The 27,912-nt window shown below is 41.6% G+C and overlaps 2 protein-coding genes across 2 annotated transcripts in view; both read left to right on the forward strand.

Moving 5' to 3' along the window:
* Positions 1 to 27,912, forward strand: part of PRIMPOL (primase and DNA directed polymerase) — a 50,295-nt gene that overhangs the window by 15,591 nt on the left and 6,792 nt on the right. Inside the window, exons 5-10 of the mRNA XM_080796194.1 lie at positions 3,298 to 3,445; positions 9,736 to 10,023; positions 20,084 to 20,246; positions 21,896 to 21,984; positions 23,989 to 24,078; positions 24,156 to 24,264. Coding sequence (XP_080652320.1) covers positions 3,298 to 3,445; positions 9,736 to 10,023; positions 20,084 to 20,246; positions 21,896 to 21,984; positions 23,989 to 24,078; positions 24,156 to 24,264 — 887 coding nt within the window. The remainder of the gene's footprint in view (positions 1 to 3,297; positions 3,446 to 9,735; positions 10,024 to 20,083; positions 20,247 to 21,895; positions 21,985 to 23,988; positions 24,079 to 24,155; positions 24,265 to 27,912) is intronic.
* LOC308338179 (sterol-4-alpha-carboxylate 3-dehydrogenase, decarboxylating) lies at positions 25,313 to 27,244 on the forward strand. The gene is made up of 2 exons (XM_080796193.1): positions 25,313 to 25,394; positions 25,572 to 27,244. The coding sequence occupies exon 2, from the start codon at positions 25,612 to 25,614 to the stop codon at positions 26,695 to 26,697; it is 1,086 nt and encodes a 361-aa protein (XP_080652319.1). The 5' UTR covers positions 25,313 to 25,394; positions 25,572 to 25,611; the 3' UTR covers positions 26,698 to 27,244.

Genomic DNA, 27,912 nt, shown 5'->3' on the forward strand with positions numbered 1-27,912 from the left:
TGGTGTTGAATTTTAGGAGTTCTTTATATATTTTGGATCTTAATCCCTTATCAGATATATCTTTTGTGAACATCTTCTCCCACTCAGTAGATTGTCTTTTTGTTTTCTTGATGGTTTCCTTCACTGTGGAAAAGCTTTTTAGTTTAATACAGTCCCAGTTGTTTGTTTTTGCTTTTGTTACACTTAACTGAGGAGACAGATCCAAAAAATAATGCTAAGACAAATGTGCAAGAGATTATTGCCTTTATTTTCTTCAAGGAGTTTTATGGTTTCAAGTCTTCAGTTTAGGTCTTTAATCCATTTTGCGTTTATTTTTGTACGTGATGTAAGAAAGTGAATTGTTTTTCATGTAGCTGTTCAGTTTTCCCAGCACTATTCATTGAAGACATTGTCTTTTATCCATTGTATATTCTTTCCTTCTTGGTCATAGAATAACTGACCATTTAATTGTGGGTTTACTTCTGGGCTCTCTATTCTATTTTCTTGATTTATATGTGTACTTTTGAGTCAGTACGTACTGTTTTGATTACTGTAGCTTTGTAGTATAGTTTGAAATCTGGAAGTGTGATACCTCCAGCTCTGTTCTTTTTTCTTGAGATTGCTTTATCTAGTTGTAGTCTTTTGTAGCAATGTCTACACAACTAGGCTTACCTGTTGGGTATAGCAGTGTGTGTGCCCCTATGAGCAGGGGGAGGGGCGGAGGGAGAGGGAATCTTGGGCAGAGCTGAGTGCTCTTTCCCATGACCCTGAAATCATGACCTGAGCTGAATCAAGAGTGGGACGCTTAATTAACTGTGTCACCCAGGTGCCCCAAGATTATTTTAGGTAATATAATCTTCATATATATTTACATGGAGATTAATTTCATCTATTGGTTACTTTGTATAACAAGTGTATAACCCAGTAAGTACTTTTCCTTTTGAGTCCCCCATGTGAAGAGGCATTAGATTAATTCTTATCTTAATAGATGGTTAAGAAGTAACTGACTAATAATAGCTAGTGATAATATATCATCCTTTGAGGCAATGACAACTGATGAACTTTAATAAGCCCCTTCTGCCAAATGGAATGGACTCTGATGCTAGTGCATTTATAAAACTACCTGACAGGTAACATTGCTCAAATAATCATATTTCTAACTTATGGATCTTATAGTTTTAATATTTAAATGTCTTACTTTTTTAAAAAAAGATTTTATTTATTTATTTATTTTTAAATTTTAATTTTTATTTTTTATTATAGATTTTATTTATCTATTTATTTATCTATTTGACAGAGCAAGATCACGAGTAGGCAGAGAGGCAGGCAGATAGAGAGAGAGGAGGAAGCAGGCTCCCTGCTGAGCAGAGAGCCGGATGCAGGGCTCGATCCTAGGACCCTGAGATCATGACCTGAGCCGAAGGCAGAGGCTTAACCCACTGAGCCACCCAGGCACCCATGTCTTATATTTTTATTTAAAGTTTAACTTGGGAAAGTTGACTTAGATGACTAGGATTACTTTTTGTTTGTTTGTTTAACCTAGGCAGTCACTACATTTATTCTGTATAGCTCCAAAATATAAAACCACACTTTATTCGTTGATCAGAAATGTTTCAGCCTCTAGTAAGTGTCAGTGTGTCTAGGCACTTGGAAGACCACGGGTTAGCCCACAGAGACCTAGCTTCTGCCTTCACAGAATTTATAGTCTCATGGGGGATAACAAATTAGGATAGCTTTAGTTACCATAATTTTAAAAAGGGGCTTAAACAAGATAGAGATTTATTTCTCCCTCATGTAGTGTCTTGATATGGCTCCGTTACACCAGAGACCAGGTTTGTTGCTTTGCTGTTTCCTGAGATGTTGCCTTTATATACACTGTCCAAATGGCTCACGACCACAATGTCTGCTTTCCAGTCAGTGGAAGACGGTGACTTCCCCCATGTCACTGGGCATGCCTCTCCCCTGTAAGAGTATAACTTGGAAATCACCTGCTTTCCTTCTGTTCACATCCCATTGGCCTCAACTTGGTCGTGTGGCCACACCTTACTGCCAGGGAGTCTGGGAAGTGCAGTCTTCATGCTGGGTGGCCTTGTGTCCAGGTAGACAGCATTCTGTCTCCACAGAAGCAGGAGAGAATGGATGGTGAGGGGGAGCCTCTGTAATGGAGTGGACACCGAAGTCAAAATTATCACACAAATTCACATAAAACTTTGGCCGTGTAAGGACTATAACCGGGGACGGAGTGTGAAGGGGGTATGGATGTAGAGAGGGAAATTGAGGAGGCCTCTGAGAAAGTGAGAATTTATTGAATACAGAGAGCATGGGAGGGGTTGTTATAATGATGCAAAAATAACATGAGTAAATACAAGTTAGGTATCTAAGTGCTTGGCAGTTTATAAGCGTTTTGCTCATGTCAAGATAACCATGTATGGTAGTTCTTAGTAACCATTTTGCAAGTGGGAAAACAGGTTCAGTAGTGACTTGTTTTGTGGCTGCACAGCTAATGCTTTTAAGCAGGGACATATGCCAAGCAACGTGCTAACTTTTTACTCTCATCTTGTCATTTACTCCTTACAACAAATCCCAGAAGTTAGGTCAGATGATAATCCCATTTTGCAGTCAAGGAATGTAAGGTTTGGACTTGACCAAAGTCACACAGAGCTGATAAGTGGCAAAGCCAGTAATCAAACTTAGATCTTGCTGACTCCAAATCTGGTGCTCCTACCTCTGGGCGTGCTGCCTTCTTACACTGCATAACTGCCTTCAGTGTCAGTAGCACCTTGCCCCAGAGGGCTGAATTTTTGGAGGTAGATTTTGGCTCAGTATGTTTGAGGAACCTTCCAAAAACTAAAACTATGAAAACTGGAATTAGTGACTTTTTAGCTCGTAGATGATATTTGGAGAGATGTTTAAAAAGAAGTATATTTATTGTGCTTAAAAAGAAATATATTTATTGGGATTTTGGAGGAGAGATTGATGTATAAGATAAATTGTTTGAATTTTAGGAAGTCTTTACTCCTGAGAGCCTATGACTCTCTGAACCTTGGGATTTTGGAGGAGAGATTGATGTATAAAATAAATTGTTTGAATTTTAGGAAGTCTTTACTCCTGAGAGCCTATGACTCTCTGAACCTGTGGGATAATTTAAATATGTATTTTTCGATAAATCAGTAATTTGGTGAAATTGTTACATTGTAAATATTCAGATAATAAAATAAAAAATGGGTTAGACTTGTACCAAGATACTTGAATTTCCTCATGGAAAAATTTTAAAACAGTTTGAAATATTAATTACTTGCATTTTACCTGTGTTTTTAGCATGTTTGTAAAGCACTTCAAGAGCTATACAGGGTTAATTGTTCAGCCAAAGATGTTTTCAACTTGGATTCCAGCACTGATGAAAAATTTAGCCGTCATCTAATATTTCAGCTTCATGATGTGGCATTTAAAGATAACATTCATGTTGGTAAGTATACTGTTTTTTAAATCATGGAATTCTGTTAAAATCCTCATATTTTCCTTTTCCTCTTAAGGTTTTGTATGTATTTTTCAGGTTTTATGGTTCTTGCCCTATCCTAAATAATGAAATGTGATTTTTCACATCGTCAGGATTTGCCTTTAGTTCTAGACCTACCTTCCTCTTCTAGACACACTTTAGATATGTTAACCTCTTCAGGACGCCCTTGGCATTAGTGCCTCCGGCTAGAGATTGTGACATGGTCACGCATTGCCTGCTCCAACAGGAGACATTTCAGTTTCTGGGTAATGCATGAGAGGCCCAGTTCAGGTCTTATCTGTGGTGCATCAGAGCTGTTATTTCTGTCCTTTGCTTCAGCCTTGCCTTAGCCTTAGCTTTTAGTCCATGAGGACTGGGGCTTGGGCTCCAAACCACACCTGGAGAGGCTTTTTTATTGTTTATTGCTCCCGACTGAACCTCAGGATTGGGAAAATGTCCACATATATAAGCCCAAGAGTGTTTGTCTGGTACTGGACATGGAGAGATGCAGGCCCAGGTATGGAAATGGAGTCAGTCTGAGGGGGAGCAAGTAGGCACAATGGGAAACACTGAAAATCAAGGTCTAAATAGAAGTCCAAATCCTGAGTGTTGATCGGAGCAGCAGTAGAGCGAGTATTTCCAGCTCTGAATGGCAGATGATTAACCGAAGTGCAGGTGACAGGTAATGCATTTCAGAACTACATTTGTGTGATAGTTTCACGGGCGCCTAGGGGAAACGGCATGAACATAGTCACTAAAGGACTAGCATAAAAGTCAGGAACCTAACTGCTAAATCAGACTAATGCTAGGTCACAGTGACCTAGTTTACTATGTATGAGGGGCTCCTATTATCTCCCTATTTTGTGTTGCATTGTTGGACATTCCTTCCGTGTTTCTTCAATAATGATAATTGTGGAATCTATCCTTTTCCCTCTGTTCACTCTACCCATACCCTTGATTATCATCCACTCTCAAGTCAACACGTAGATGGTAATCAAAGCCATAAGTCTTCATCTTCCGCCAAGATTGTCCTCAATGCCAGACCCATACAGCCAGCTGCCTACTAAACATTCCCACATAGACACTTCAAAATCAGCATTCCTAGACCACATACCTCATTTTCCCCCTAACCTTGCCTTTTCTCCTGTGATATGTAAATCGGTGAGTAGTATCCATCATCTGCCCAACTGCCCAAGTGGAAATGCTGGTGTCCTCTCCGAGCTGTTTTCTCTCAGCCTCCTTATTCAGTCAGCTGGCTGGACGGATCTGCTTGTGCCGCCGATGTGCCTCACAGCCTTCAGGGACTGCTCGTCGCCTTCGGGAAAATGTCCAGATTTCTCAGTGTGCACAGAGGCCCACCGTGCGCTAGTCTCCCCTCACACCACCTGACCCTTGTAGTGTAAACCCTGCCAGTGTTTTGTTTGGTTGTAATGTGACTGCCTGACTTAGGCTTCGACTGCTGAGGCATCTGTTTCCAAGACCGCTGTCTCAGTAAACGTGGTCCGCCACACCCCACCCACTGAGGCTCTTCGGATTCAGAAATCTTTTTTTTATTATTAAATATATATTTTTAAAGATTTTATTTATTTAGTCGATAGAGATCCCAAGTAGTCAGAGAGGCAGGCAGAGACAGAGGAGGAAGCAGGCTCCCTGCTGAGCAGAGAGCCCCATGCGGGGCTCAATCCCAGGACCCTGAGACCATGACCTGAGCCATAGGCAGAGACTTTAACCCACTGAGCCACCCAGGCACCCCGGATTCAGAAATCTTGATTGAGTTCAGTAACTCATCTTTTGGGCGTCTCGTTTTCTCTTCCTTGCTTTAAATTCCTGCTCTTATGTTTTTTAAATTTACCAATAAGGTGTGAGCCCAGCCCCCGCCTGTGCTTGCGCTCCGTACCCGCGAGCTTGCTATGTGGCCCCAGGTTGGCAGTGTAATTTTCAGGTCTTATAAGTAATAAACCTTTATTTTTTCAGAATTTCCTGATGATTGTTACTGAAGGGCCTCTTGTAGTCATAAATGAGAGTCACAAGGGCCAGTCCTGGTACAAAATAGGTCTTTTTTCACCAGGGCCACATTTTCTCTTGGCCGTGGGCCTTTGGACTTCTGGGTGCTGCTCTCTGAAAAGACATACTCCAGTTACCTGGTCTGTGAAGACTCAGTGTAGATAGCATCAAATGAACAGCCATTTCTGTCCTGTCCCTAAGACTCAGGGTGGCGTTTCGTCTGGGTTGTGGCAAGCCCAGGATTTCTGGCGTCCAAGCATTCCGCACTTCTGAGGTAGTTTTTCTGTGTTGTTGTTGTTTTGTGTTCTTTACTTAAGTTCCACTTAATGTTTCTTTAGGGCAGGGACAGTTTCTTATTCACTTTTTATTTCCGTATAGTGTTTTATGAGCTACTGGGTTTGTTTCATTGAGCAGAGAGTAATTTGAAGAAAGAGAATTTTGAATTTAAAGCATGTGTATCCTATGATTTGAAAGTTTAAGCTGGGGGTGCCTGGGTGGCTCAGTCGGTTAAGAGTCTGCCTTCAGCTCAGGTCATGATCCCAGGGTCCTGCGATCGAGTCCCATGTCAGGCTCCCTGCTCAGTGGGGAGCCTGCTTCTCCCTCTCCGTCTGCTACTCCCACTGCTTGTGCTCTATCACTCTCTGTCAAATAAACTTCTTTTTTTTTAAGATTTTATTTAAACTGTCTGGTAATTAAAGTGACAAACCCTGACAATAGCAATTTTAGAAATTAAAATTAAGTTTCTCTTACCACTCCGCATTTCTCCAGTATTGTTATATATGAAGCAACTTAACCAAATTCTCACTTGAATTTATGGTATAAATAATAAATGAGAGTTCCAGAAGTTCTGGATTGTCGTACCATCTTTTCTTGGTAAAGGTAGGCCCGCTAGTCATTAGAGCTCTTCGAGTAAGTGCTGAAATGCCGTACACGTATTTAATTGCTTTCAGTCTGGGCTTCAGTTACGGTGCCACAGCCCGTCTCATGGCCGATGAGAGGGAAAAGCAGGAGGAACAGTAGTTGTGGAAGTGATGGCTGGGAATGTCGGGGTTCCCAGGGCATATTATGGCAGGAAAAGGAGAGAGGCAGCTCTCAGAAATCTGACAGCCTGACTCAAGGAGATGATGGCGGGGTTTATGTGCGTTATCTTGGCAGCACTGTTGATGCGTATAAACCTTGCATTCTTTAACCTATTAATTGTCAAGACACGTTCTACTCAATTTGTATTAATAAAAGTGGTGCTCTCGGGGCGCCCTGGGGGGTGGCTCAGTTGTTAAGCGTCTGCCTTCGACTCAGGTCATGATCCCAGGGTGCTGGGATCAAGCCCTGAGGCGTTGGGCTCCCTGCTCAGCGAGGAGTCTGCTTCTCCCTCTTGCTCGCCCCGACCCCTGCTTGTGCTCTCTCTCTCTTGCTCTGCTCTCTCTCTCTCCAATAAATAAAGAAAATCTTAAAAAATAAAAATAAAATCAAAGTGATGCTCTCTTGGTGACAGTATGTTAGGCCCAGGTTCATGGTAGTAACATTGACACATCTTCTCAAACCAGCCTTCCTTTGTAAGATGATCTATTTACTCACTTATTTTTAACTTTTACACTGGAATTAAAAAATTTATTTTAAAATAATAGTAATTAGAGAATCTTGCAGGTCAGGTCGCTGGGCAGTTTTCAGATTTTTACTTAAATTCTAGTTGGTTACCATATAGTGTACTACTGGTTTCAGGGGGTAGATTAGTGATTCATCACTTACATAGAATACCCAGTGTCATCACATCTAGTACCCTCCTTAACACCCGCCCCCCATTTAGCCCAGCCCCCACCCACCTCCCTCCATCAACTCTTAATTTGTTCTCTATCCTTAAGAGTCTTTTATGGTTTGGTTTCCGTCTAGTCTCTCTCTCTCTCTCTCTCTCTCTCTTTTTAATCCCTTCCCATATGTTCATCTGTTTTGTTTTGTAAATTCCACATATGAGTCAAATCATATGGTATTTGTCTTTCTCTAATAGACTTATTTCGCCTAGCACAATATACTCTAGCTCCATCCATGTCATTGCAAATGGCAAGATTTCATTTCTTTATACTGGCTGAGTAGTATTCCAGTGTGTGTGTTTATGTGTGTATGTGCACGCTCGTGCATGTACGTGCCACATCTTTATCCATTCATCAGACGGTGGACACTTGGGCTCTTTCCATAGTTTGCCTATTGTTGATAATGCTGCTGTCAACATTGGGGTGCACATGCCCCTTTGAATCTGTATTTTTGTACCCAACTTCCTAGTACAGTTGCTGGGTCAATAGGATAGTTCTATTTTTAACCTGAGAAACCTCCATACTATTTTCTCCAGTGGCCGCACCAGTTTGCATTCCCACCATCAGTGTAAGAGGGTTTCCTTCTCTCCACATCCTCACCAACATCTTTCGTTTCCTGACTTGTGAGTTTTAGCCATTCTGACTGGTGTGAGGTGGTATCTCACTGTAGTTTTGACTTGTATTTCCCTGATGCTGACTCATGTGGAGCATCTTTTCATAGGTCTTTTAGCCCTCTGGATATCTTCTTTGCCAAAATGTCTATTCATGTCTGCTACCCATTTTTTAAGTGGGTTATTTCTTTTTGTTTTTTAAAGACTTATTTATTGTTTGGAGAGAGAATGAGAGAGAGAGATCGGGGGAGGAGCAGAGGGAGAGAATCCATAAGCAGACTCCCCACTGAGCCCGGAGCCCAACATGGGACTCAGTCACAGAACTCTGAGATCATGACCTGAGTCAAAGCCAAGAACTAGATACTCAAGCAACTGAGCCATCCAGGCGCCCCTGGATTATTTGTTTTATGGGTATTGAGTTTGATAAGTTCTTTATAGACTTTGGATACTAACCCTTTATCAGATAGGTCATTTGCAGATATCTTCTCCCATTCCATAGGTTGCCTTTAGTTTTGCTGATTGCTTCCTTCACTGTGCAGAAACTTTTTATCTTGATGTAGTCCCAGTAGTTCATTTTCGTTTTCGTTTCCTTGCCTCCTCCTACATGTCTAGTAAGAATTTGCTACAGCTGAGGTCACAGAGGTTGCTGCCTGTGTTCTCCACGAGGATTTTGATGGTTTCCTGCTTCACAATTAGGTCCTTCATTCATTTTGAACTTATTTTTGTGTATGGCATATGGAAGTGGTCCGGTTTCATTCCTTTGCATGTTGCTGTCCAGTTTTCCCAGCATCATTTGTAGAGGAGACCGTCTTTTTTTCATTGGATATTCTTTCCTGCTTTGTCAAAGATGAGTGGACCATATAGTTGTGGGCCCATTTCTGAGTTTTCCGTTCTGTTCCATTGATCTGTATGTCTGTTTTGTGCCAGGACCATACTGTCTTGATGACCTCAGCATTGTAATAGAGCTGGAAGTCTGGAATCGTGAAGCCCCCACCTTTGGTTTTCTTTTTCAGGATCACTTTGGCTATTCGGGGTCTTTTATGGTTCCATGCAAATTTTAGGATTATTTGTTCTAGCTCTGTGAAAGATGCTAGTGTTATTGTTATAGGGATTGCATCAAATGGGCAGATTGCTTTGGGTAGTACAGACATTTTAATGATGTTTGTTCTTCCAATCCAGGAATATGGAATGTTTTTCAACTTCGTTGTGTCCTCTTTAATTTCTTTCATAAGTATTCTCTAGTTTTCAAAATACAGGTTTTCACCTCTTTAGTTAGGTTTATTCCTAGGTATCTTACTGTCTTTGATGGAATTGTAAATGGGATGGATTCCTTAATTTCTGTTTCTGCTGCTTTTTCCTTGGTGTATAGAAATGCAACAGATTTTTGTACATTGATTTTATATCCTATGACTTTGCTGAATTCATGTCTTAATTCTAACAGTTTTTTGATGGAATCTTTTTTTTTTTTAAAGTAGACTCCATGCCCATTGTGGGGGTTGAACTCTCAACCCTGAGATCAAGACCTGAGCTGAGATTAGGAGTTGAACACTTAACCGACTGAGCCACCCAGGTGCCCATGGTGGCACGTCTTTTATGATATTTATTATAAGTGACTCCAAGTGATCCTGTCAGTGGGAATTGAAAAACTAAAAGATTGCCCAAGAGGAAGGAAGTAACAGCAGAAGTATGTTACAGTTTGTAATAACAACTCAGTTTTAAAACCAGAAGTCAAAAAAAGAAGCCTTGCTGTATAAAATTGTCATGTGTAGATTTGTGCCTAGATCTTGAGTTACAGTTTGTAGAAAAGAATTAGATTAATCATAATATTTTTTTCTTCTAGGTAATTTTGTGAGAAAAATTTTGCAGCCTGCGTTTCATTTAATTGCCAGGGAAGATGACGATAGTAGTTCAGAGACCACGGGCCATGGATTTTCCCGTTTTCCTGAAATGCCAATTAAACAAGGAATTTCCTGTAGCAAAATGGCCTCAGATACAGACAGAGGAGAGAGTTGGGCCTGGAATTCAAAGGAACGGGAGAGCCCGGGCTCAGCTGAGCTGAGCAGTCCTGACCTGTCATTTTTAGTTGTGAAGAATAACGTAGGAGAAAAGCATCTTTTCGTAGACCTCGGTAAGTGAGATTGCCCGCTCTCTGCTGGACTGTCCTTGTGTATCTCCCCGAGCGACCCATCAGTGCCCATCCGTCACTTTGCTGAGGATTCTTGCTGCCGCCCCTGCTGCATAGCGACCGTGAAATCACTAGCAGAATGTGCCCCGTGAGCGAGGGTGCTGGAGCACGACGAGGCTTCTGTTCCGAGGTCCTAGAGGGGTCCCCGCGGGACGGAGGCCCCAGGATGCCCTGAGTTCCAAAAGCAAATCGTCGCAGCTGGCACTTCCTCCGAAACGTCCAGAGGAAATGTGTCAGGCGAGTCTTGACAGGGGACAGGTGGGCCAGTGCTCTCTAGTACTGGTGACAGGTTTCATTAGAAGAGATACGGTAGAAAAATGGTCCTTTTATGTGGCAAAACGAGGCCAGTGGTCTCTTCACTGAAGAGCTTTGCAGTGAGTGGCAGGGGTCGTTTCGCCGCTCTTTGCCTGTCCTCACACTGGCGGCTGCTTCATGCACGCTTTCTTCGACGCTCCTTGCTTCTGGTCCGCCAACCTGAGGACGTGTGAGCCCTGGGCAGAATGCAGCCTGTTTGGGTAACACAGAGGCCACTCGGGGCCCCTCATTCAACCAGCTCCAGTCTGGTCAACTAAACCTCATTCTTTAAGAATTTTTAAATAGGGGCGCCTGGGTGGCTCAGTGGGTTAGAGCCTCTGCCTTCGGCTTGGGTCATGATCCCAGTGACCTGGGATCGAGCCTCGCATCGGGCTCTCTGCTCTGCAGGGAGCCTGCTTCCTCCTCTCTCTCTGCCTGCCTCTCTGCCTAGTTGTGATTTCTGTCTGTCAAATAAATAAAATATTTAAAAAAAAAAAAAAAAGAATTTTTAAATAGGCTTCATGCAGCGCAGGGCCCAGCTCGGGGCTTGAACTCATGACTCTTGAGATCAGGAGCTAAGCTGCAATCAAGAGTCGGACGCCCAACTGATGGAGCCATGCAGGCGCCCCTAAACCTCATTTTTATACTGTGACTCTAGATTGTGGTTTGAAAGCCATTAAGAGCACATTTTGCCACCGAGTGTTGGAGCAGCTGAGAGGGGGTCAGTGTCTAGAGGCTGGAGGAAACTAGGTTTAACCCACAGGCAGGGTAATCCAGCCAGCCAGGCCAAGAGTAGGGAAGCGTTCCTGCGGCACTCTACCTTCCTAGCTAGCTACCCTGACAACCAGGTGCCAGAATTTGGAAATACAGTCAGATCCGAGGAGTGCAGTGGTCTGGGTGTAAACAAGCACGGGTTATGAATAGAGGAGCATTCTTCCAAATGACCAGTTTTGTTCTGTTAGGGGAATAGCCTCTCGAGGTTGTGCTAGCATGCAGTAAACTAGGGAGAAGGCCTGATGGGAAGTGATTCAAGGGGAGCAAAATAGCTGATCTCTGTGCTCTGCCTCCACCCCAGTATTGAAGACCTGAAACAGAATACCCTAATTCATGACGGTTAGCCTTAAAAGTTAGTTTACTGGGGCACCTGGGTGGCTCAGTGGGTTAAGCCTCTGCCTTCGGCTCAGGTCATGATCTCAGGGTTCTGGGATCGAGCCCCGCATCGGGCTCTCTGCTCGGTGGGGAGCCTGCTTCCCCTCCTCTCTCTGCCTGCTGCTCTGCCTCCTTGTGATCTCTCTCCCTCTGTCAAATAAATAAATAAAATCTTAAAAAAAAAAATGTTAGTTTACTGCACCAGCAAGGAAATTTCCATGATATGCTTGAAAGAAAGATTTCAAGAGTATACCCAGAATTATTTTATATACTAAAAAGGACATTCCTTAAGGTGTCTTTTGAAAAGGACAGGGATTTAATAGTACACGCCGAAATTTTTTTAAAGACTTTATTTTTTTAAAGTTATCTCTATCCCCAGCATGAGGCACGAACTCACAACCCCGAGATCAAAAGTCGCATGCTCTACTGACTGAGCCAGTCAGCCACCCCCCAGGCCAAAATTTCTTGGGGGAACTTTTTATTGAAGTGTAACATTCAAACAGAAACATGGCGAATTTGTGAGTGTGCAGGTCAGTGTTCACAAAATGAACATACCTTGTCATCACGCCACCCTAGATGAGTAATAGAAGGTTACCAGGATCCCAGAACCTCCTCCCTGTTTCTTCTAGTGAGTCCTCTTCCTCCTCCCCACAGGTGACTGCTAATCCATTCTCTAACACCGTTTTTGCCTGTTTTGCCTATTTCTGAACTTTATCTTTGGAATTCTGTAGTATTTGTGGCTTGCCTTTTCACTCTCTTAATGGTGTCTTTGGTGAATGAAAGTAACTTTTAATAATAGTAGTCTAATTTATTGTTTTCCTCTTAGTGTTTCTTGTATCTTGTTAAATCTTTCACTGTCCCCAAATTATGAAGATTATTTTCCTATCTATAAGACTTATTTTTTTATCCTTTTATGCTTAGATCTGCAATCCACTTGGAGTGGATTTTTGCCTGTTCTGTGAAGAGGAGTCAAGATTCATTTTTTTTCCATATATGAATATCCATTTGTCTCAACACTGTTGACATAACCGTCCTTTTCCTATAAGGACATCTTTGTCATAAGTCAGTTGTCTATATATGTTTTGTCTTTTTCCAGATTATGTTCTGTTCCATTGTTGTATTAATCTGTTTTTGTGCCATTACCATTACTGTCTTAATACAGGTTTTTTTTTTAAATATCCGGTAGAATAAGCCCACTGACTTTGTTCTTTGAAATTTCCTGGCTGTTCTTGACTGCTTGTACTTCCATTTAAATTTTAGAATCAACTTGTCAGGTTACACACACACACACACGCGTAGCTAGAATTTTGATTTAGTTTGCATTGAATCTAGAGATCAACTTGGGAAGAATTGACATTTTTATGATATTTAGTGTTCCAGTTCGTGAACACGCTTTGTCATTCCACTAACATAGATGTTCTCTAATTTCTCTCAATGTTTTATAATTTTCTAAACAGAGAACTTACACATCTTTTGTTAGATTTATTCTAGGTTTTGGTTTTTGAGGCTTTTTTTGTTTTTGGTTTTTTTGTTTTTGGTTTTTTTGGCTTAAACAACAAACATTCATTTCTCACAGCTGTGGTGGATAGAAGTGCAGGGTTCGGGTGCCAACATGGGCGGGTGTTGGTGAAATCCCTGTCCTGGTTTACAGATCATGGTCTTCTCATTGTATGCTCACATAGGGGGGAGAGAACAATATTTGACTTTTTGATGCCTCCCTTTTGGGATTTTTGACACCAAAAATACTCACTGCCTTGGAAGCTCTTTAATAGTCTCAAACTTTTTTTCCTAAATGATTTGCCCAACTTTCCTATTTATTTACAATAGGATACACCCAAATAATCTTGTCTCGTTTTCTGTTTCTGCATGTGGCATTCTTCTATACCAACTCGACTTTATCTTAATTTATGTATTGCTTTTCTTCTGTTTACAGCTAATAGAAAATAATTTTTTTTCATTTTTATTTTTGTTTATGTGAACATGAGTTCTTTTTCCACCTTCATTTTTTTATTGAGGTGTAATTGACATGCCACATTACATTAATTTCAGGCATACAACATAATGGTCTGATATTTGTATATATTGCAAAATGATCACCACAGTAACTCTATACTTACAGAATTTTTTTCTTCTGATGAGAATTTCTAAGATATACTCTTTTAGCAAATTTCAAATATGCAATACAGTGTTATTAACTATATTTGCCATGCTGTACATTACATCCCCGTGATTTATTTATGTTATAACTGAAGTTCGTGTTTTTTGCCTCCCTTTACCCATTGGCCCACCCCCACCTCCCCACCTCAAGCAACCACCAGGCTGTTCTCTGTATTTATTGGCGTGGGTTGTTTTTTTCTTTAATTTTTAGATTCTCTGTATAAGTGATATGGTATTTGTCTTTCCCTGTCTTATTTTACTTAACATAATGCCCTGAAGGTCCACCTGTGTTGTCACAAATGGTGGGATTTCTCTCACTTTTTTTTAATGGTTAAATAATATTCCATTTTGTGGAAATACATACATATTTTTTCTTGATTGATTTTCTTTATTCATTCATCTGTCCACAGACATTTTGTTTCCATATCTTGGCTATTGTAAGTAATGCTGCAGTGAACATGGTGATGCATCTGTCTTTTTGAGTTAGTGTTTTTATTTTATTCAGATAAATACCCAGAAATAGAATTGCTGGATCGTACAGCAGTTCTGTTTTTAATTTTAAGGAACCTCCATACTGTTTACCCCAGTGGCTGCACCAATTTGCATTCCTGCCAATAGTGCACAAAGGTTCCCTTTTCTCCACATCCTCATCAGCGATGTTATTTCTTGTCTTTTTCATATATCCACTCTGACAGGTGTGAGGTGAGATGTCATTGTGGTTTTGATCTGTATTTCCCTGATGATTAGGGATATCGGACATCTCTTGGCCATCTGCATGTCTTCTACAGAGAAATGTCTATTCAGATCCTCTGCCAAATTTTTAAATCAGATATTTTTCTGTTGAGTTGTATGAGTTCTTTATATATCTTGGCTATTTACATCTTACCAGGTGTATGATTTGCAAATGTTTTCTCCTACTCAACGTGCAGCCTTTCCATTTTGTTGATGGTTTCTTTCCTCTGCAGAAGCTTTTTACTTTGATGATGTCCTGCTTGTTTATTTTTGCTTTTGTTGCCTCTGCTGTTGGTGTATTTAAAACACCCATCTCCAAGATCCAAGGAGATGGAGCTTATTGCCTGTTTTCTAAGAGTTTTATGGTTTCGGGTCTTTGAATCATTTCGAGTTAATTTTTGTATATGGTGTGAGAAAGTGGTGCAGTTTTATTTTTGGCATGTGGCTTTCCAGTTTTCCTGACTCACTCTTCCGAAGAGACTGTTCTTTCCCTATTGTATATTCTTGGCTCCTTTGTTGCGGATTAATTGAACATATAGACTTGATTTATTTCTTTGGCGTCTGTTCTGTTCCGTTGATCTGAGTCTGTTTTCATTGCCAATCCCGTACTGTTTTGATCACCGTCGCACTGTGATGTAGTTTGAAATCAGGACCCATGATGCCTCCAGCTTTGTCCTTTGTCGGGATAGCTTCAGCCATTCTGGATCTTTTGTAGTTCGTATAAATTTCAGAATTCTTTGTTCAGCTCTGTAAAAAAATGCCACTGGAGTTTTGATGGGGATTGCACTGCATCATAGCTTGCCCTGAGTACTGTGGACGTTTTAACAATATTTTTCCAGCCCATGAGCTTGGCCTGTCTTTCCATTTGTTTGTGTCATCTTCAGTTGCTTTCATCAGTGTAGTTTCTTGAGTACAGGTCTTTCACCTCCTTGGTTAAGTTTATTCCTAGGTATGTTATTCTTTCCAGTGCATTGTAAATGGGACTTTTTAAAAATGGGGTTGTTTCTTAATTTCTTTTTCTGATAGCTTGTTACTGTATAGAAATGCAACAGATTTCTGTATTGTTGATTTTGTACCCTGCAACTTCACTGAATTTATTCTGACAGTTTTTTGGTGGAATCTTTGGGGTTTTCTACATAGAAATTTCTGTACATAAACATCGGCAAATAGTGAGAGTTTCACTTCTTCTTTCCATTTTGGATGCCTTTTGTTTCTTTTCTTCCCTACTTGCTCTGGGTAGGACATCCAGTACCATGTTGATAAAAGTGACGAGAGCAGTGTTTTTGTCTTGTTCCTGACCTTAGAGGAAAAGCTTTCAGCTTTCACCACCAAGTATGATGTTAGCTATGTGTGTGTCACATTCGGGCTTTATTATGTTGAGCTGTTTCCTCTGCGCTCACTGTGTTGAGAGTTTTGATCATGCATGGATGTTGAATTTATATATATATATATATATATATATATATATATATATATATTCTGTATATGTCTGTTATTTCCCTCTGGCTTAATGTGTGGTTTAAGGTTGATGTTTCCTCATTATTGATCTTCTGTCTGGATGATCGATCCATTGGTGTAAATGGGGTACTGATGTCCCCTACTGTCGTATTTCTATTTCCTGTTAGGTCTTTTAATATTTGATTTCTATATTTAGGGGCTCCTATATTGGTGCCTAAATATTTGTAAGTGCTATATCCTCTTTTTGGACTGACCCCTTTGTCATTATGTAATGCCTTTCTTTGTCTCTTTCTGCTGTCTTGTTGTTGAAGTATTTTGTCTGACGAAAGTAGAGCTACCCCAGCTTTCTTTGATTTTGATTTGCGTGGAACATTTTTTTCCATCCCTTCACTTTCAGTCTGTGTGTGTTCTTATGTCTTATTGGGAGCATATAGATGGGTCTTCTTTTGTTTTTACCTTTTCAGCTTCTCTGTGTCTTTTGGTTGGTGAATTTAATCCATTCACAGTAATTATTGATCAGTATGTACTTGTAGCCATTTTGTTCATTATTTTCTGGCTGTTTTCTCATTCTTCTTTTTCTTTCTATTTCTCTTGCTCTCTTCCTTTGTGGTTGATGAATTCTTTAGTGGCGTGCTTCCTTTCTCATTATCGCTCTTTTAGCTACTATGGCTTTTTGCTTTGTAGTTACCATGAGGCTTATGTATAACAACTTACTTTCATAGTAGCCTATTTTAGGTTTATAACAACTTAAGTGTGAACACATTCAAAGCTGTACATTTTTACACTCCACCCCCCCATTTTACATTTTGCTGGTTACATTTTATATCTTTTTATCTTGTGCGTCCCTTAGCTCATTATTATAGTTGCAGTTACTTTACTCCTTTTTTGAGATCTTTACACTAGCTTCACACTTGATTCATATATTCCTTTAATATATAGTTTCCTTTACCAACGAGATTTACGCTTTTATACGGTTTCTTGTTACTAATTAGCAATCCCCCCCTTTTGTTTTTTTCCAGCTTAAAGATGTCTGTTTAACATTTCTTGTAAGACTGGTTGAGTGGTAATGAACTTTTTTATCTCTTGCTTGTCTGGAAAGCTCTTTATCTGCCCTTCAGTTGTGAATGATAACTTTGCCAAATAGCGTATTCTTGGTTGGAAGTCTTTTTCTTTCAGTACTTGGAATATATCCTGCCACTCTCTGTGGCCTGCAATATTTTCTGCTGAAAACATGTGCTCACAGTCCTATGGGGTCTCCTTGTATGTAACAAGTTATTTTTTTTCTTGCTGCCTTTAAGGTATTCTCTCTTTCTCTCTTTTTTTTTTTTTTTTAAACTGATGGCATTTTAATTATAATGTGTCTTGGTATGGGCCCCTCTGCTGCATTTATTTCATTTGGAATTCACTGTCCTTCTGGATTTGTTTGTCTTTCCTTCCCCAGGTTATTAAAGTTTTCAGTTATTTGTTCAAATAAGTTTTCTGGCCCTTTCTCCTTCTGGGATTCGTATAATGTAAATGTTAGTCTTATCAGTGTTGTCTCAGAAGGCCCTTGAGCTATCTTCACTTTGTTTCCTTCTTTTCTCTTTCCGCTGCTCTGTTGGGGGAGTTCCTCTGTCCTGTCTTCAAGTTCATTGGTCCGGCTTCGTCTAGTTTGCCGTTGAACCCTTGTAGTGTATCAAGATCAGTTTTTGTTTTTTCAGCTCTGTGATTTCTGTTTGCTACTTCCTTCCATTTTCCATCTTTTTGTTGAAGTTCTCACTGTGTTCATCCATCCCTCTCCCAAGTTTGGTGAGCATCTTTATGAACCATTACTTTGAACTCTTTTTCAGATAAATTACTTCTCTCCATTCCGTTAAGGTCCTTTAAGAGTTTTATCTAATTTGTTTGGAATGCAGTCCTCTGTTCTTCGTTTTGCTTGAGTCTCTTTGCCTGATAAAAAAGCATTTCCTCCCAGTCTTGAAGGGTTGGCCTTGTGTAGGAGATGAAACTTCTCCTTCAACCCTGTCCTAGCTCTTGGTTGTTTCCCAAACTTTTGTAATTATCCAAGCAGCCTGTTTTAGCTTTTATGGTTCCCAGGACTTCAGTATATGCCAGGCCCAGTTAATGTCCCAAAGGGCAGGGTCTCATTCAGCACCTGGGTTCGGGCTGATTGGAAGCTAGACCCTCAGGTAACAGCTTTAAGAGAATGGAAATATGTACAGTCATGTGGGTCTGCAGATGTGAGTCCCGCTGACCCACACAGCTGGGGAACATGGAGGCGTCCCGTGGGTGGTAGTTGCAAAACTCAGGACTTGCTGAGCATACAGGCTCATTTCTGAGAGGTCCTGGTGAGCTATGGTGAGGTCGGAGAGCACAAATATAGCATCGCCTGGCCTGTGCTCCCTGGAAGCAGCTCTGGAGCTTCTAGATGTGTGCCAGACTTGAAGATTGCCCCCCAGGCCAAAGCTCTAGGACAAGCAGTTAGGCCTCTTTCCCAGAATGTTCCAGTCTGCTCTGTGTGCAGTGCGCAGGGGGTGGCAACCATCTAAGAACTCTCTCTCTGACTTTTGCAGTCTCGTGAGCCCCCGGACCCACAGCCCCCTGGCCACGAGAGCCAGATGTCTGAGGGTTATCCCCTAGGAGGCAACCCCAAAATGCAGGGTACCCAATGTCAAAACTGGGACACGAGATGCTTATACAAGTTCCCCTCAGAGAGAGGCTGGTGCTGTGAAGCACAGCAGGAGAGAGGATGGAAATACTGTCCACCTCCAAGGTCTTAGGAAAGGTTTCCACGTACCTGCCCCAACCGAGGCACCAATTGTGATAGCTAATAGGCTTCTTAGAGAGACTGCACTCCTGGGCCTGTTGCCTCTTGCTGAGCCCTAGGGATTGGGGCTGTTTAAGAACTCCTTCTCTGTCGGTCACAGTTCTGCGGGACCTGTGAGCATCAGTCCAACAGGCCACCAGAGCCAGGTGATGGAGAGGAGTCCCCTGGCAGCAACTGCAAAAATCAGGGCACCAGACAAAGGGCCTAAGCCCCGCTCTGGAAGATCCCAGTGAGCTGGATGGTGTGAAAATTCCGTCCACTGAGCTCCATGCCCTGAGGGCCCTTCTGGAGGCTCCTGTAAGTGTGCCAGACCAGAAGCTTGCCCTTCGGGCTGGGGCTGCGGCTCAAGTAAATAGGCCTCCTGCTCAGAAGCTGGGGTGTGTTTCCATGTATCTCTGTGATCTCTGTGTGGTGCCCTGGGAGTGGTAGTCTCCCGAGCACTCTCCTTCCAGCTGTTACAGTCCCGGGGACCCAGGAACCAAGCCTCTTTGGACTTCAGAGCCGGGTGATCAAGGGATCACCTGAAAAATGGGTCACCACGTGTAAAAACTCGGGCACCAGATGGGAATAGACACTTTCCTCCAGGAGCTACTGGTGCTCTGGAGCACAGCAGAGGGGGAGCCAAAGCCAGCCTCGCTCCTCTGGCTGGAGTGAGGCCGAGGGGGCAGGCAATGATGGCACCCACTAAGAAAAGGGAGGGGGGAAGGAGAAGGGGGAGAAAAAGGGAAAAGAAAAAAGATGGCAGCCACCGGCTTAGAGAGGCAGAGAGGATGATGGCTCCCACCACCTCCATCCCTGGAGAGTATCCCTCAGTCCAGCGCTTTAAAGTTCGGAAATGAGTCCCTTTCACATAAATTCTGGGCACTTTTGGAAGGGCTGCTTGCGCACTAGGCCTTGGGGTGAGTGAGTGTGCATGCGAGCCCTTAAGAGCCCTTCATCAGTTAGCCACAGCCCAGTCTTCAAAGCCAGATGCTTCTGGGGCTCATCTCTTAGGGGCAAGCCTTAAGAGTCAGGGTACCTAATGTGAGTTATAATCCTTTGCTTTCAAGGAGAAGCTCCGGGTTTTGAATTCCCTGCCAGTTGTGGGTGTTGCCCTGGGGGTAGGGCTTATGGCGAGATTGTGTCTCAGGCCTTTCCCACCTGTTTCCATGTGGTTTCCGTCTCATTGGGTGAAGGAGTCCATCTGCTGGGTTGTAGATTTTTTTTCAGAGGAAATCGTTCCAAATACAGCTGTAGCTTTGGTGTGTTCCCTGTGTGGAGGGGAGTTCAGGCTCTTCCTACATGGCCACCTTGAACCAGAACCGGTTGTTTCTCTAATAATGCTATTCAAAATTAATATTTGCTGACTTTAAAAACAAATCATGGAAAACATGCATTCATAATTGTTTAATTAATTTTTAATAACAGGAGTTTATACAAGAAATAGAAACTTCCGGCTGTATAAGTCATCGAAGATAGGGAAGCAGGTGGCTTTGGAGATTGCTGAAGACAACAGATTTTTTCCTGAACAGTCCAAGAATATTTCTGAAGAAAATCAGTATTTCCTGTCTTCTTTGGTCAGCAATGTCAGGTATATAGTACCAAAATCACACTGTTATGCATTCATGAATGTTTATTAAACAGCGAATGACATTGTGTAGTACCAAAATGTGAATTGTGTAAATTCATTCTAACTTAAGAATTCTTAAATTCTAGGTTAGCTTTCTTTTTATAAGAAAACGAAAACTACTTGAATTCCATTTGGAAATAGAGTTACTGTTAACATCTACTTTCCATGGATGTACATTCATACGTAAAATTTACATATCTTCTTCATTCAAAGAATATTTTCTTGAGATCATTATTTATGTGGTTATGTCAGTTGTTTTATCCACTTAACGTTGTATCATGACTATCTGCCAAGTTAATGACTCGCAACAGTTAGTTAAGTTATAACTAAAACTTTTATTGCCTATATAATTTTCCATTATACTGATGAACTCTAATTTATTGTCAGTTTTGTTGAACACTGAAGGTGCCACCTTTTGGTCATTTTTAAAAAGTGTGAAAGACCTCTTTCAACAGAAATCTTTGCCTCCATTTCTATACCTGGGTTGGCAAATTTTGTTAGTCCAAACCACATTTAACGATCAGACTAAATTGCCTTCCTCAATTGACTTGCTCTGCTTTGCCTTCTCTAGAGAAGGCAGAAATCCCATAGAAATGGATGTTAATAAAATACTTAAAATACTTCGCTGGAGGGGAAGTTGTGTCCGCATATCCAGTCGCCAGCAGTTACTTGGGAGGGTGGGAAGACGGGTGGTTTCTCTTCATATTATTTCTGGACTTTGAGTTCTTTCATAACATTTTTCAGACGTAACGTCAAAGTCTTACTTTCCTTACCTTTAAAATGGATATGATGTGACCCCCTCTCTTAGGGAGTTGTAAAGATGAAGGGAGTTAAAACTGGACACGTAAAAGGACAGCCATGCCCGGCACATGGTAGCCTCTCAGTAAATGTTAGTTGTTAGCAACAGCAGTTCCGCAATTCTGGAAGCACTGTAGAGATACTGGAAAAATCGTATGACAGCTGCTGCTCACTGCTGTTGGCCCAAGAGTGGCATCTTACTTTGTCTTGTGTGGTAAAAGCACCACGGCCTGTAAGATTGCCTAAAACCATCTCCCTGTTACCAAACCCCATTTCCTTTGTAGTTTCAGCATTAATTCCACAGAAGTGGAGTTCTACTGAATAGGGTTTCCTTAATTTTCTTTTGTGGTTCCAAGTAAATACTGGGTACATTTCTTCCTGAAACGAAAGCAAAATTCTTTAGGGTTATAAATGCATCTTTCGGTTAATTTTAATTATTTTTTCCTTTGCTCTCATTCCTCCTTCCTTCTTCCCTTCTCCTCCCCACATTATTCACACTTTTTCAAATCACTGTAACAAAAATTTTAAAGGCGCTATACTTGCAAAGAGGAGAATTACATACTTCATTCCGCGGCTTCAGCAGTCCCAATGTCCTCTGATTCACACTGTAGTTGTAAAAAGTATTTTAAATGATCACCAGCTAGTGTTGGGATTGGTGTTTTTGTAGGCAAGTGTGACTTCATTGTCCTAGAAGAATTAGCTGTTGAATAAAGGATTTTAACGTGGAACTATGTGAAATTCAATTTCCTTTCTGTAGCCATCTCTCTGATTCTGAGATCACCTTACTTTATTTCTTCCAATATTTTCTTCAGATTCTCAGATACTTTACGAATTCTGACCTGTGACACATCTCAGAATGAACAGAAACGAGCTGAATATTTTAACAGTACCAGCACTAAAGGTAATTTTAAGAAAACAATTTCCTATGAAATCTTAAGGATACAAAGTCTTTTTTGCCTTAAAAGTCTTAAATCTTCAAGATTCTTATCTACTGATCCTTTAAAACAACTTAGTTTCTATTCAAAATGGAAAACGTATAAAGAAAAGATACTTTTTTTTTTAAAGATTTTATTTATTTATTTGACAGACAGAGATCACAAGTAGGCAGAGAGGCAGGCAGGAGGGGTGGAGAAGCAGGTTCTCTGCTGCGCAGAGAGCCTGATTCGGGGCTTGACCCCAGGACCCTGAGATCACGACCTGAGCCAAAGGCAGAGGCTTAACCCACTGAGCTACCCAGGCACCCCAAGAAAAGATACTTTTTAAAGCTTATTCACTAATTTTCATTTTATGATGATTTGGGGGGGGGAAGCCCAGAAGAAAATAAAGTAGCTTTGTTTGTAGAAAGAAACCCCTATTAAAAGAAAAACTAACAGTGTGTTCCCCTCTGTCCACAATCACAGATGGACAGCCGCTGTTCATTTCCACTGAACCCAGAGGAGCTTTCCCTGTATTCGCATTCTTTTAATGGCTGCAGAGTTTTTTCATGAAATGCATATGTTCTTCATTCTTATACTGAAAAATGGGCTTTTTCTATCAATACATTACTCTCCAGTAAACGTTTTTACACATATTTTGGGCCATATTTATTTATTTATTTATTTATTTATTTATGGGCCATCATTATTTATAAGAGCAAAAAATTGGAAACAATCTAAATGTACAAAATAGGGTTGGTGACATTACCATAACATACTCTGTAGCCATTTAATTTAAATTTGTAAAGCCCATATAAAATGGAAAATTTCCATTTATGATATTAAGAGAAAAAAGTAGACTCCAACATTATTTGGGAGGTGTGATCCCAGGTTCATTAAAAATGTGGGTAACATTTTCTAAGGTTTATTTTCTTCTGGTTGTTTAACTCATTTCTAAACATTGCCTTGGACTTTATTTCTCTCATTTCTGCTTCAATATATTTTCCATAGTTTCTCCAACTATTTATATTAGCTCTGTAAGTGAAATATAGGTTTTATTTTAAGAAAAGTAGATACTTCTGTGTTTAAAAGTTAAATGACATTTTAAATAAGTTATCATAAATTATTCCAGTAGATTCTTAGATACAAAATATAACTGATCCTACCCTGAGGATCATGGGAGAACACACCTATCTCTGACAAGTGGAGTTTGGTCCTGGCTTCAGTGTGGAGAGCTCGTACCATGAGGACCTGTGGGGCATCTCAGGAAAAGGGCATTAGAAAAGATTTATTACAGGATGCAGGCTTGAGTTAGGTGCTTTTGAGAAGTGTCTAAGAGGCATGGATTTGTTTCAAATTGGGTACCATCAGAGACGATTGGATGACTATCTTCATAAATTTTATCTAGAAGGAAGGCAGGTTACAGTGGCTGTAAAGCTATAACTGGTTAAGAAGGGGCAATTACTTATATCGGGTAAGGTGGGAGGTGTTGGTCATTTTTGCAGTTTGGAAAATGTTCGTGTTTTGTCTGTGTTCAGACACAGTTATGGAGTGAGTGGTCTTGTTTTTTTTCATGAATCATTTTGGCCATAGAGCGGCCTTATCTGATGTTGAAATTCCTTATTAGCAGGAAAGCACCGTTGCTGAGCTGTTGGGGACCAGCCTGGTGTGTCGCAACATCAAGGCCGAGCTGATAGCAGTAGGCTGGCTCTGGGGTACAAGGGGTTGCTTTCTCTTTATCAAAATGAAGAAAGCAGTTGAAATGATTACAGGTGCTTCTTAGGAATAGTAGTTAACATTTGACTTAACTGCGAGGTTTGACTTTTCCCTGCTTGTTTGTAGGGCAAGCAAGAACCCATGACTGCCTGAACCATGGAAACAACAAAGTTGCAGGGGCTCCATAACCTATAATTGTCCTAAAGAACAACTTAACATTTAACTCTTCGACTCTTAGCCGCTCTAACTATAATTAATTTTTCTCTCTGTTGCAGCAGGAAACATTGAAGGTTTTCATTATTCACCCTACCCTGAAATTGACCAGTTTGTTCTTTCTTTGGTGAATAAAAATGGCATTAAAGGAGGTAAAGATAATCTTATTCTTTATTCACTGTAATATGACAGAGTTTTAATACCTTTAGAAACATTATTTGTATTTTAGGAATTCGACACTGGAGCTACTTTTTCCCAGAGGAATTACTGGTTTATGATATTTGTAAATATCGCTGGTGCAGAAACATCGGGAGAGCCCACAAGAGCAATAATATCATGTAAGTAATGTTGTTTACTAACGAGTTTTGTGTATTTAACCAATATTATTTTAAATGTTTATAATTTGTACGGTTGAACATAAAAATGACTTTGGTTTCTACAATAAATTTAATTGTATCAAATATTGTATTTGGGTTCTGTTTTATAATATTGAATTTGACTATGTTAATTATCACCTTGCTTCACAGCACATGTCATCTTTATTTGTACTTTATTCTGTAATATAATACCTTAGGTAGTATAATCTTGAGAAAGACGGGCCTGAGCAGGGCTAGGAAGAAATTAGAGGCAATAGACAGGTGAGCGAACAGGGACGCGGAAGTATCTCTCTCTCGTCCTTGACATTTTATGGAGTGTAAATTGAAATTGAACAAATTTGGGTGAAAAGGAAATTATTCAGTGTTAAGAGTTGGAGTTAACATTAACGTGGTCAAGACAAAGAATGGTACTGGTGCGCCTGGATGGCCCAGTTAGTTAAGCGTCTGCCTTCAGCTCAGGTCATGATCCCAGGGTCCTGGAATGGAGTTCCTTGAGTCAGGTTCTCTGCTCAGTGGGGAGTCTGCCGCTCTCTCTGTGCTCTCCGTGCCTGTCTCTCTCTCTCTCCCTCTCCCAAATAAATAAATAAAATCTTATGAAAAAGAAAAACAGAGAATCATATTGAAGGGAACCAATATTTATTGAATGCTTGCTGTATATACTAGGCCCTATGTTAGGAGTTTTCTTTAAAATCCCCCTGGCAAAAGGAGAGGAAGTGAAGGATGAAATAGAATTTTAGATAATTCAAGGATATGGTGAGAATAGGAATAAGACGGAAACCCAGTAGTTATCAGTTATGATATGGGAAATTTTGCTGTTTTGTATTTAATATCAAAGCTGAGACTTCTGTATATCAAGTGTATACAGCACGTGTGCCAGACGTGAGGAAAGATCGTGAAGCTTTTGCTAGAAAGCTGGAAACATTGTGGGAGGCATCTTTCAGTGCTACACGTCTGTATGTAGATTAGCTTAGTTTAAAAAAAAATCAAACACGGATCCTCTGCTCATGCGGGCGGGGAGAAAAAGGTGGCCGCCGGGGCCGGAGGTCTTTCGGTGCAAACGCCGAAGGCGCGCAGGGGGTCACCTACGGACGGTTCTGGAGGCCAGAGGTCTGAAATGAAGGTACCTACAGAGCCGTGCTCCCTCTGCAGGCACTAAGGAAGGAAACTTCCTTGCCTCTTCTAGCTTCTGATGGCTCCAGGCGCCGGTTGGCTCATGGCCACATTACTGCAAAGACCAGCTGCCCTCTCGTTTCCTCACACTTCTTCAGAGAAAACTTCATCACAAGCATAACCATATTCGGAGCTGAAATGGACCAAGCATTTGATGAGCCAGTGAGAGACCACAGCACCCGGACACATTGGACAGAAGACATTCCCAGTGCCACTAAGTGCACAGTTATCGGAGGTTCTGGATTCCTGGGGCAGCACATGGTGGAGCAGTTGCTGGCAAGAGGCTACACTGTCAATGTATTTGATATGCGGCAGGGGTTCGACAATCCCCGGGTGCAGTTCTTCCTGGGAGACCTCTGCAGCCAACAGGATCTGTACCCAGCTCTGAAAGGTGTAAGCACAGTTTTCCACTGTGCATCACCCCCACCATCCAGTAACAACAAGGAACTCTTTTATAGAGTGAATTACATTGGCACCAAGAATGTCATTGAAACTTGCAAAGAGGCTGGGGTTCAGAAACTCATTTTAACCAGCAGTGCCAGTGTCATTTTTGAGGGTGTCAACATCAAGAATGGAACCGAAGACCTCCCTTACGCTGTGAGACCCATGGACTATTACACGGAGACAAAAATCTTACAGGAGAGAGAAGTCCTGGGTGCCAATGATCCCGAGGGGAATTTCTTAACCATGGCCATTCGCCCTCATGGCATTTTTGGCCCAAGGGACCCCCAGTTGGTCCCCATCCTCATCGAGGCAGCCAGGAAGGGCAAGACGAAGTTCATGATTGGAAACGGGGAGAACTTGGTGGACTTCACCTTTGTGGAGAACGTGGTACATGGACACATCCTGGCTGCAGAGCACCTCTCCCGAGATGCAACCGGGAGTGGGAAGGCATTTCACATCACCAATGACGAACCCGTCCCTTTCTGGACATTCCTGTCCCGCATCCTGACAGGCCTCAACTACGAGGCCCCCAAGTACCACATCCCCTATTGGGTAGCCTACTACCTGGCCCTCTTGCTGGCCCTCCTGGTGATGGTGATGCGTCCCGTCATCCAGCTCCAGCCCACTTTCACACCGATGCGTGTCGCACTGGCTGGCACGTTCCACTATTACAGCTGTGAGAGAGCCAAAAGGCTCATGGGCTACCGGCCACTGGTCAGCATGGATGACGCCATAGAAAGGACCGTGCAGAGTTTTCGTTACCTGCGGAAGGTCGACTGATGCAGCCCGGAGACTGGGCCCGCCGCAGCGCATTCCCCAGCCACCAACTCCTCTGTGAACCCACAAACTAACGTCCTTCAAGGGTGGAGGAAACAGCCGGCATTTCTCCCGTTGTCAGATTGGACTGGAATTTCTTAAAGCAGGCAGCTTCGTATTCTGCTGTTTGGTGTTCTCTCCCTGTCCCACCCCTGCCCGCCAGGTTACTTAGCATTCCAGCGTCCTTCTACGTAATCGAAGCTATAGGGGAAAAACAATCCATTTGCTAATCGATGTTGGGAAACTAGATTTACTTCCGTGCAACACAGTACTAGAGTAGAGGCCACAGAAGAAAAGCAGGAGTTTCAAACACATGGTGAATCTTCAGAGAGATGCAGAATGTAAAGCAAACACTTTTTAAAAGCTTAAATAATTGTCACCCCTCACCCCATCAGCCCCTAGCGGGAAATGACCACCGGTCGGCCACCTCCTTCTCTGCTGCCACGCTCTCTGCCCAGTACAGCTGGTGCACCTGCCTCCATTGTTCTTTCATTAAACACTCTTTCGTGGAAAAAAAAAAAAAAAATCAAACACTATATGCTCAATACACAAAAGCTATCACTTAGAATAACACAAAGGAAAAGCTCCCCGATAGGCCCAGAACCAGTGATAACCATGGCTATGGTTTTGTTATATCTTTCTTGCCTTTTACTCTATGTATTTTACCAGGAATTCATTATCATAAGATGATCATCCTTTAACTTTTTGAGATTCTCAGGTTGCTACATATTTCTTTCTGGAAAATTACCTGCTTCTATTATGTATCCATAATCTCTTCTTTTTCTTAACTGTGAAATCACCGTACGTATAAAAGCATGTATTCTCACGTGCGGGTACGCCTCAAAGACACGCTGAAATGATCACGTGTCCTGTCTGCCACCCACCGTGGGAAGTGGAACTTGACCAAACCTCAGAAGCACGCTGTGGGACCAACCCCAGTTTCCTCCTTTCCTCTGACCATCTGAGATAATAATAACTCTCGTCCTGAGTTTTGTGTTCATCTTTTCCTTGCTTTCTTTAAATGTTTTTTTCCCCCATACATATTTATATTTCCAAGCAATAGATTGTTTTGTTTTCTGTGTTTCTGAATCTTGTGTAAACTGAATTGCTTTTTGGTCAACGTGGAATTCGTAGGGTTCATCCGTACCCCAACACACGGCCGTTGCTTATTTTTTTCCA

The sequence above is a fragment of the Martes martes genome (genome assembly GCF_963455335.1).
Source record: "Martes martes genome assembly, chromosome: 2".
Classification (NCBI taxonomy): domain Eukaryota; kingdom Metazoa; phylum Chordata; class Mammalia; order Carnivora; family Mustelidae; genus Martes; species Martes martes.

Coding starts and splice junctions, on each gene's coding strand:
- LOC308338179 (XM_080796193.1), top strand. CDS start 25,612: ATGGACCAAGCATTTGATGAGCCAGTGAGAGACCACAGCACCCGGACA.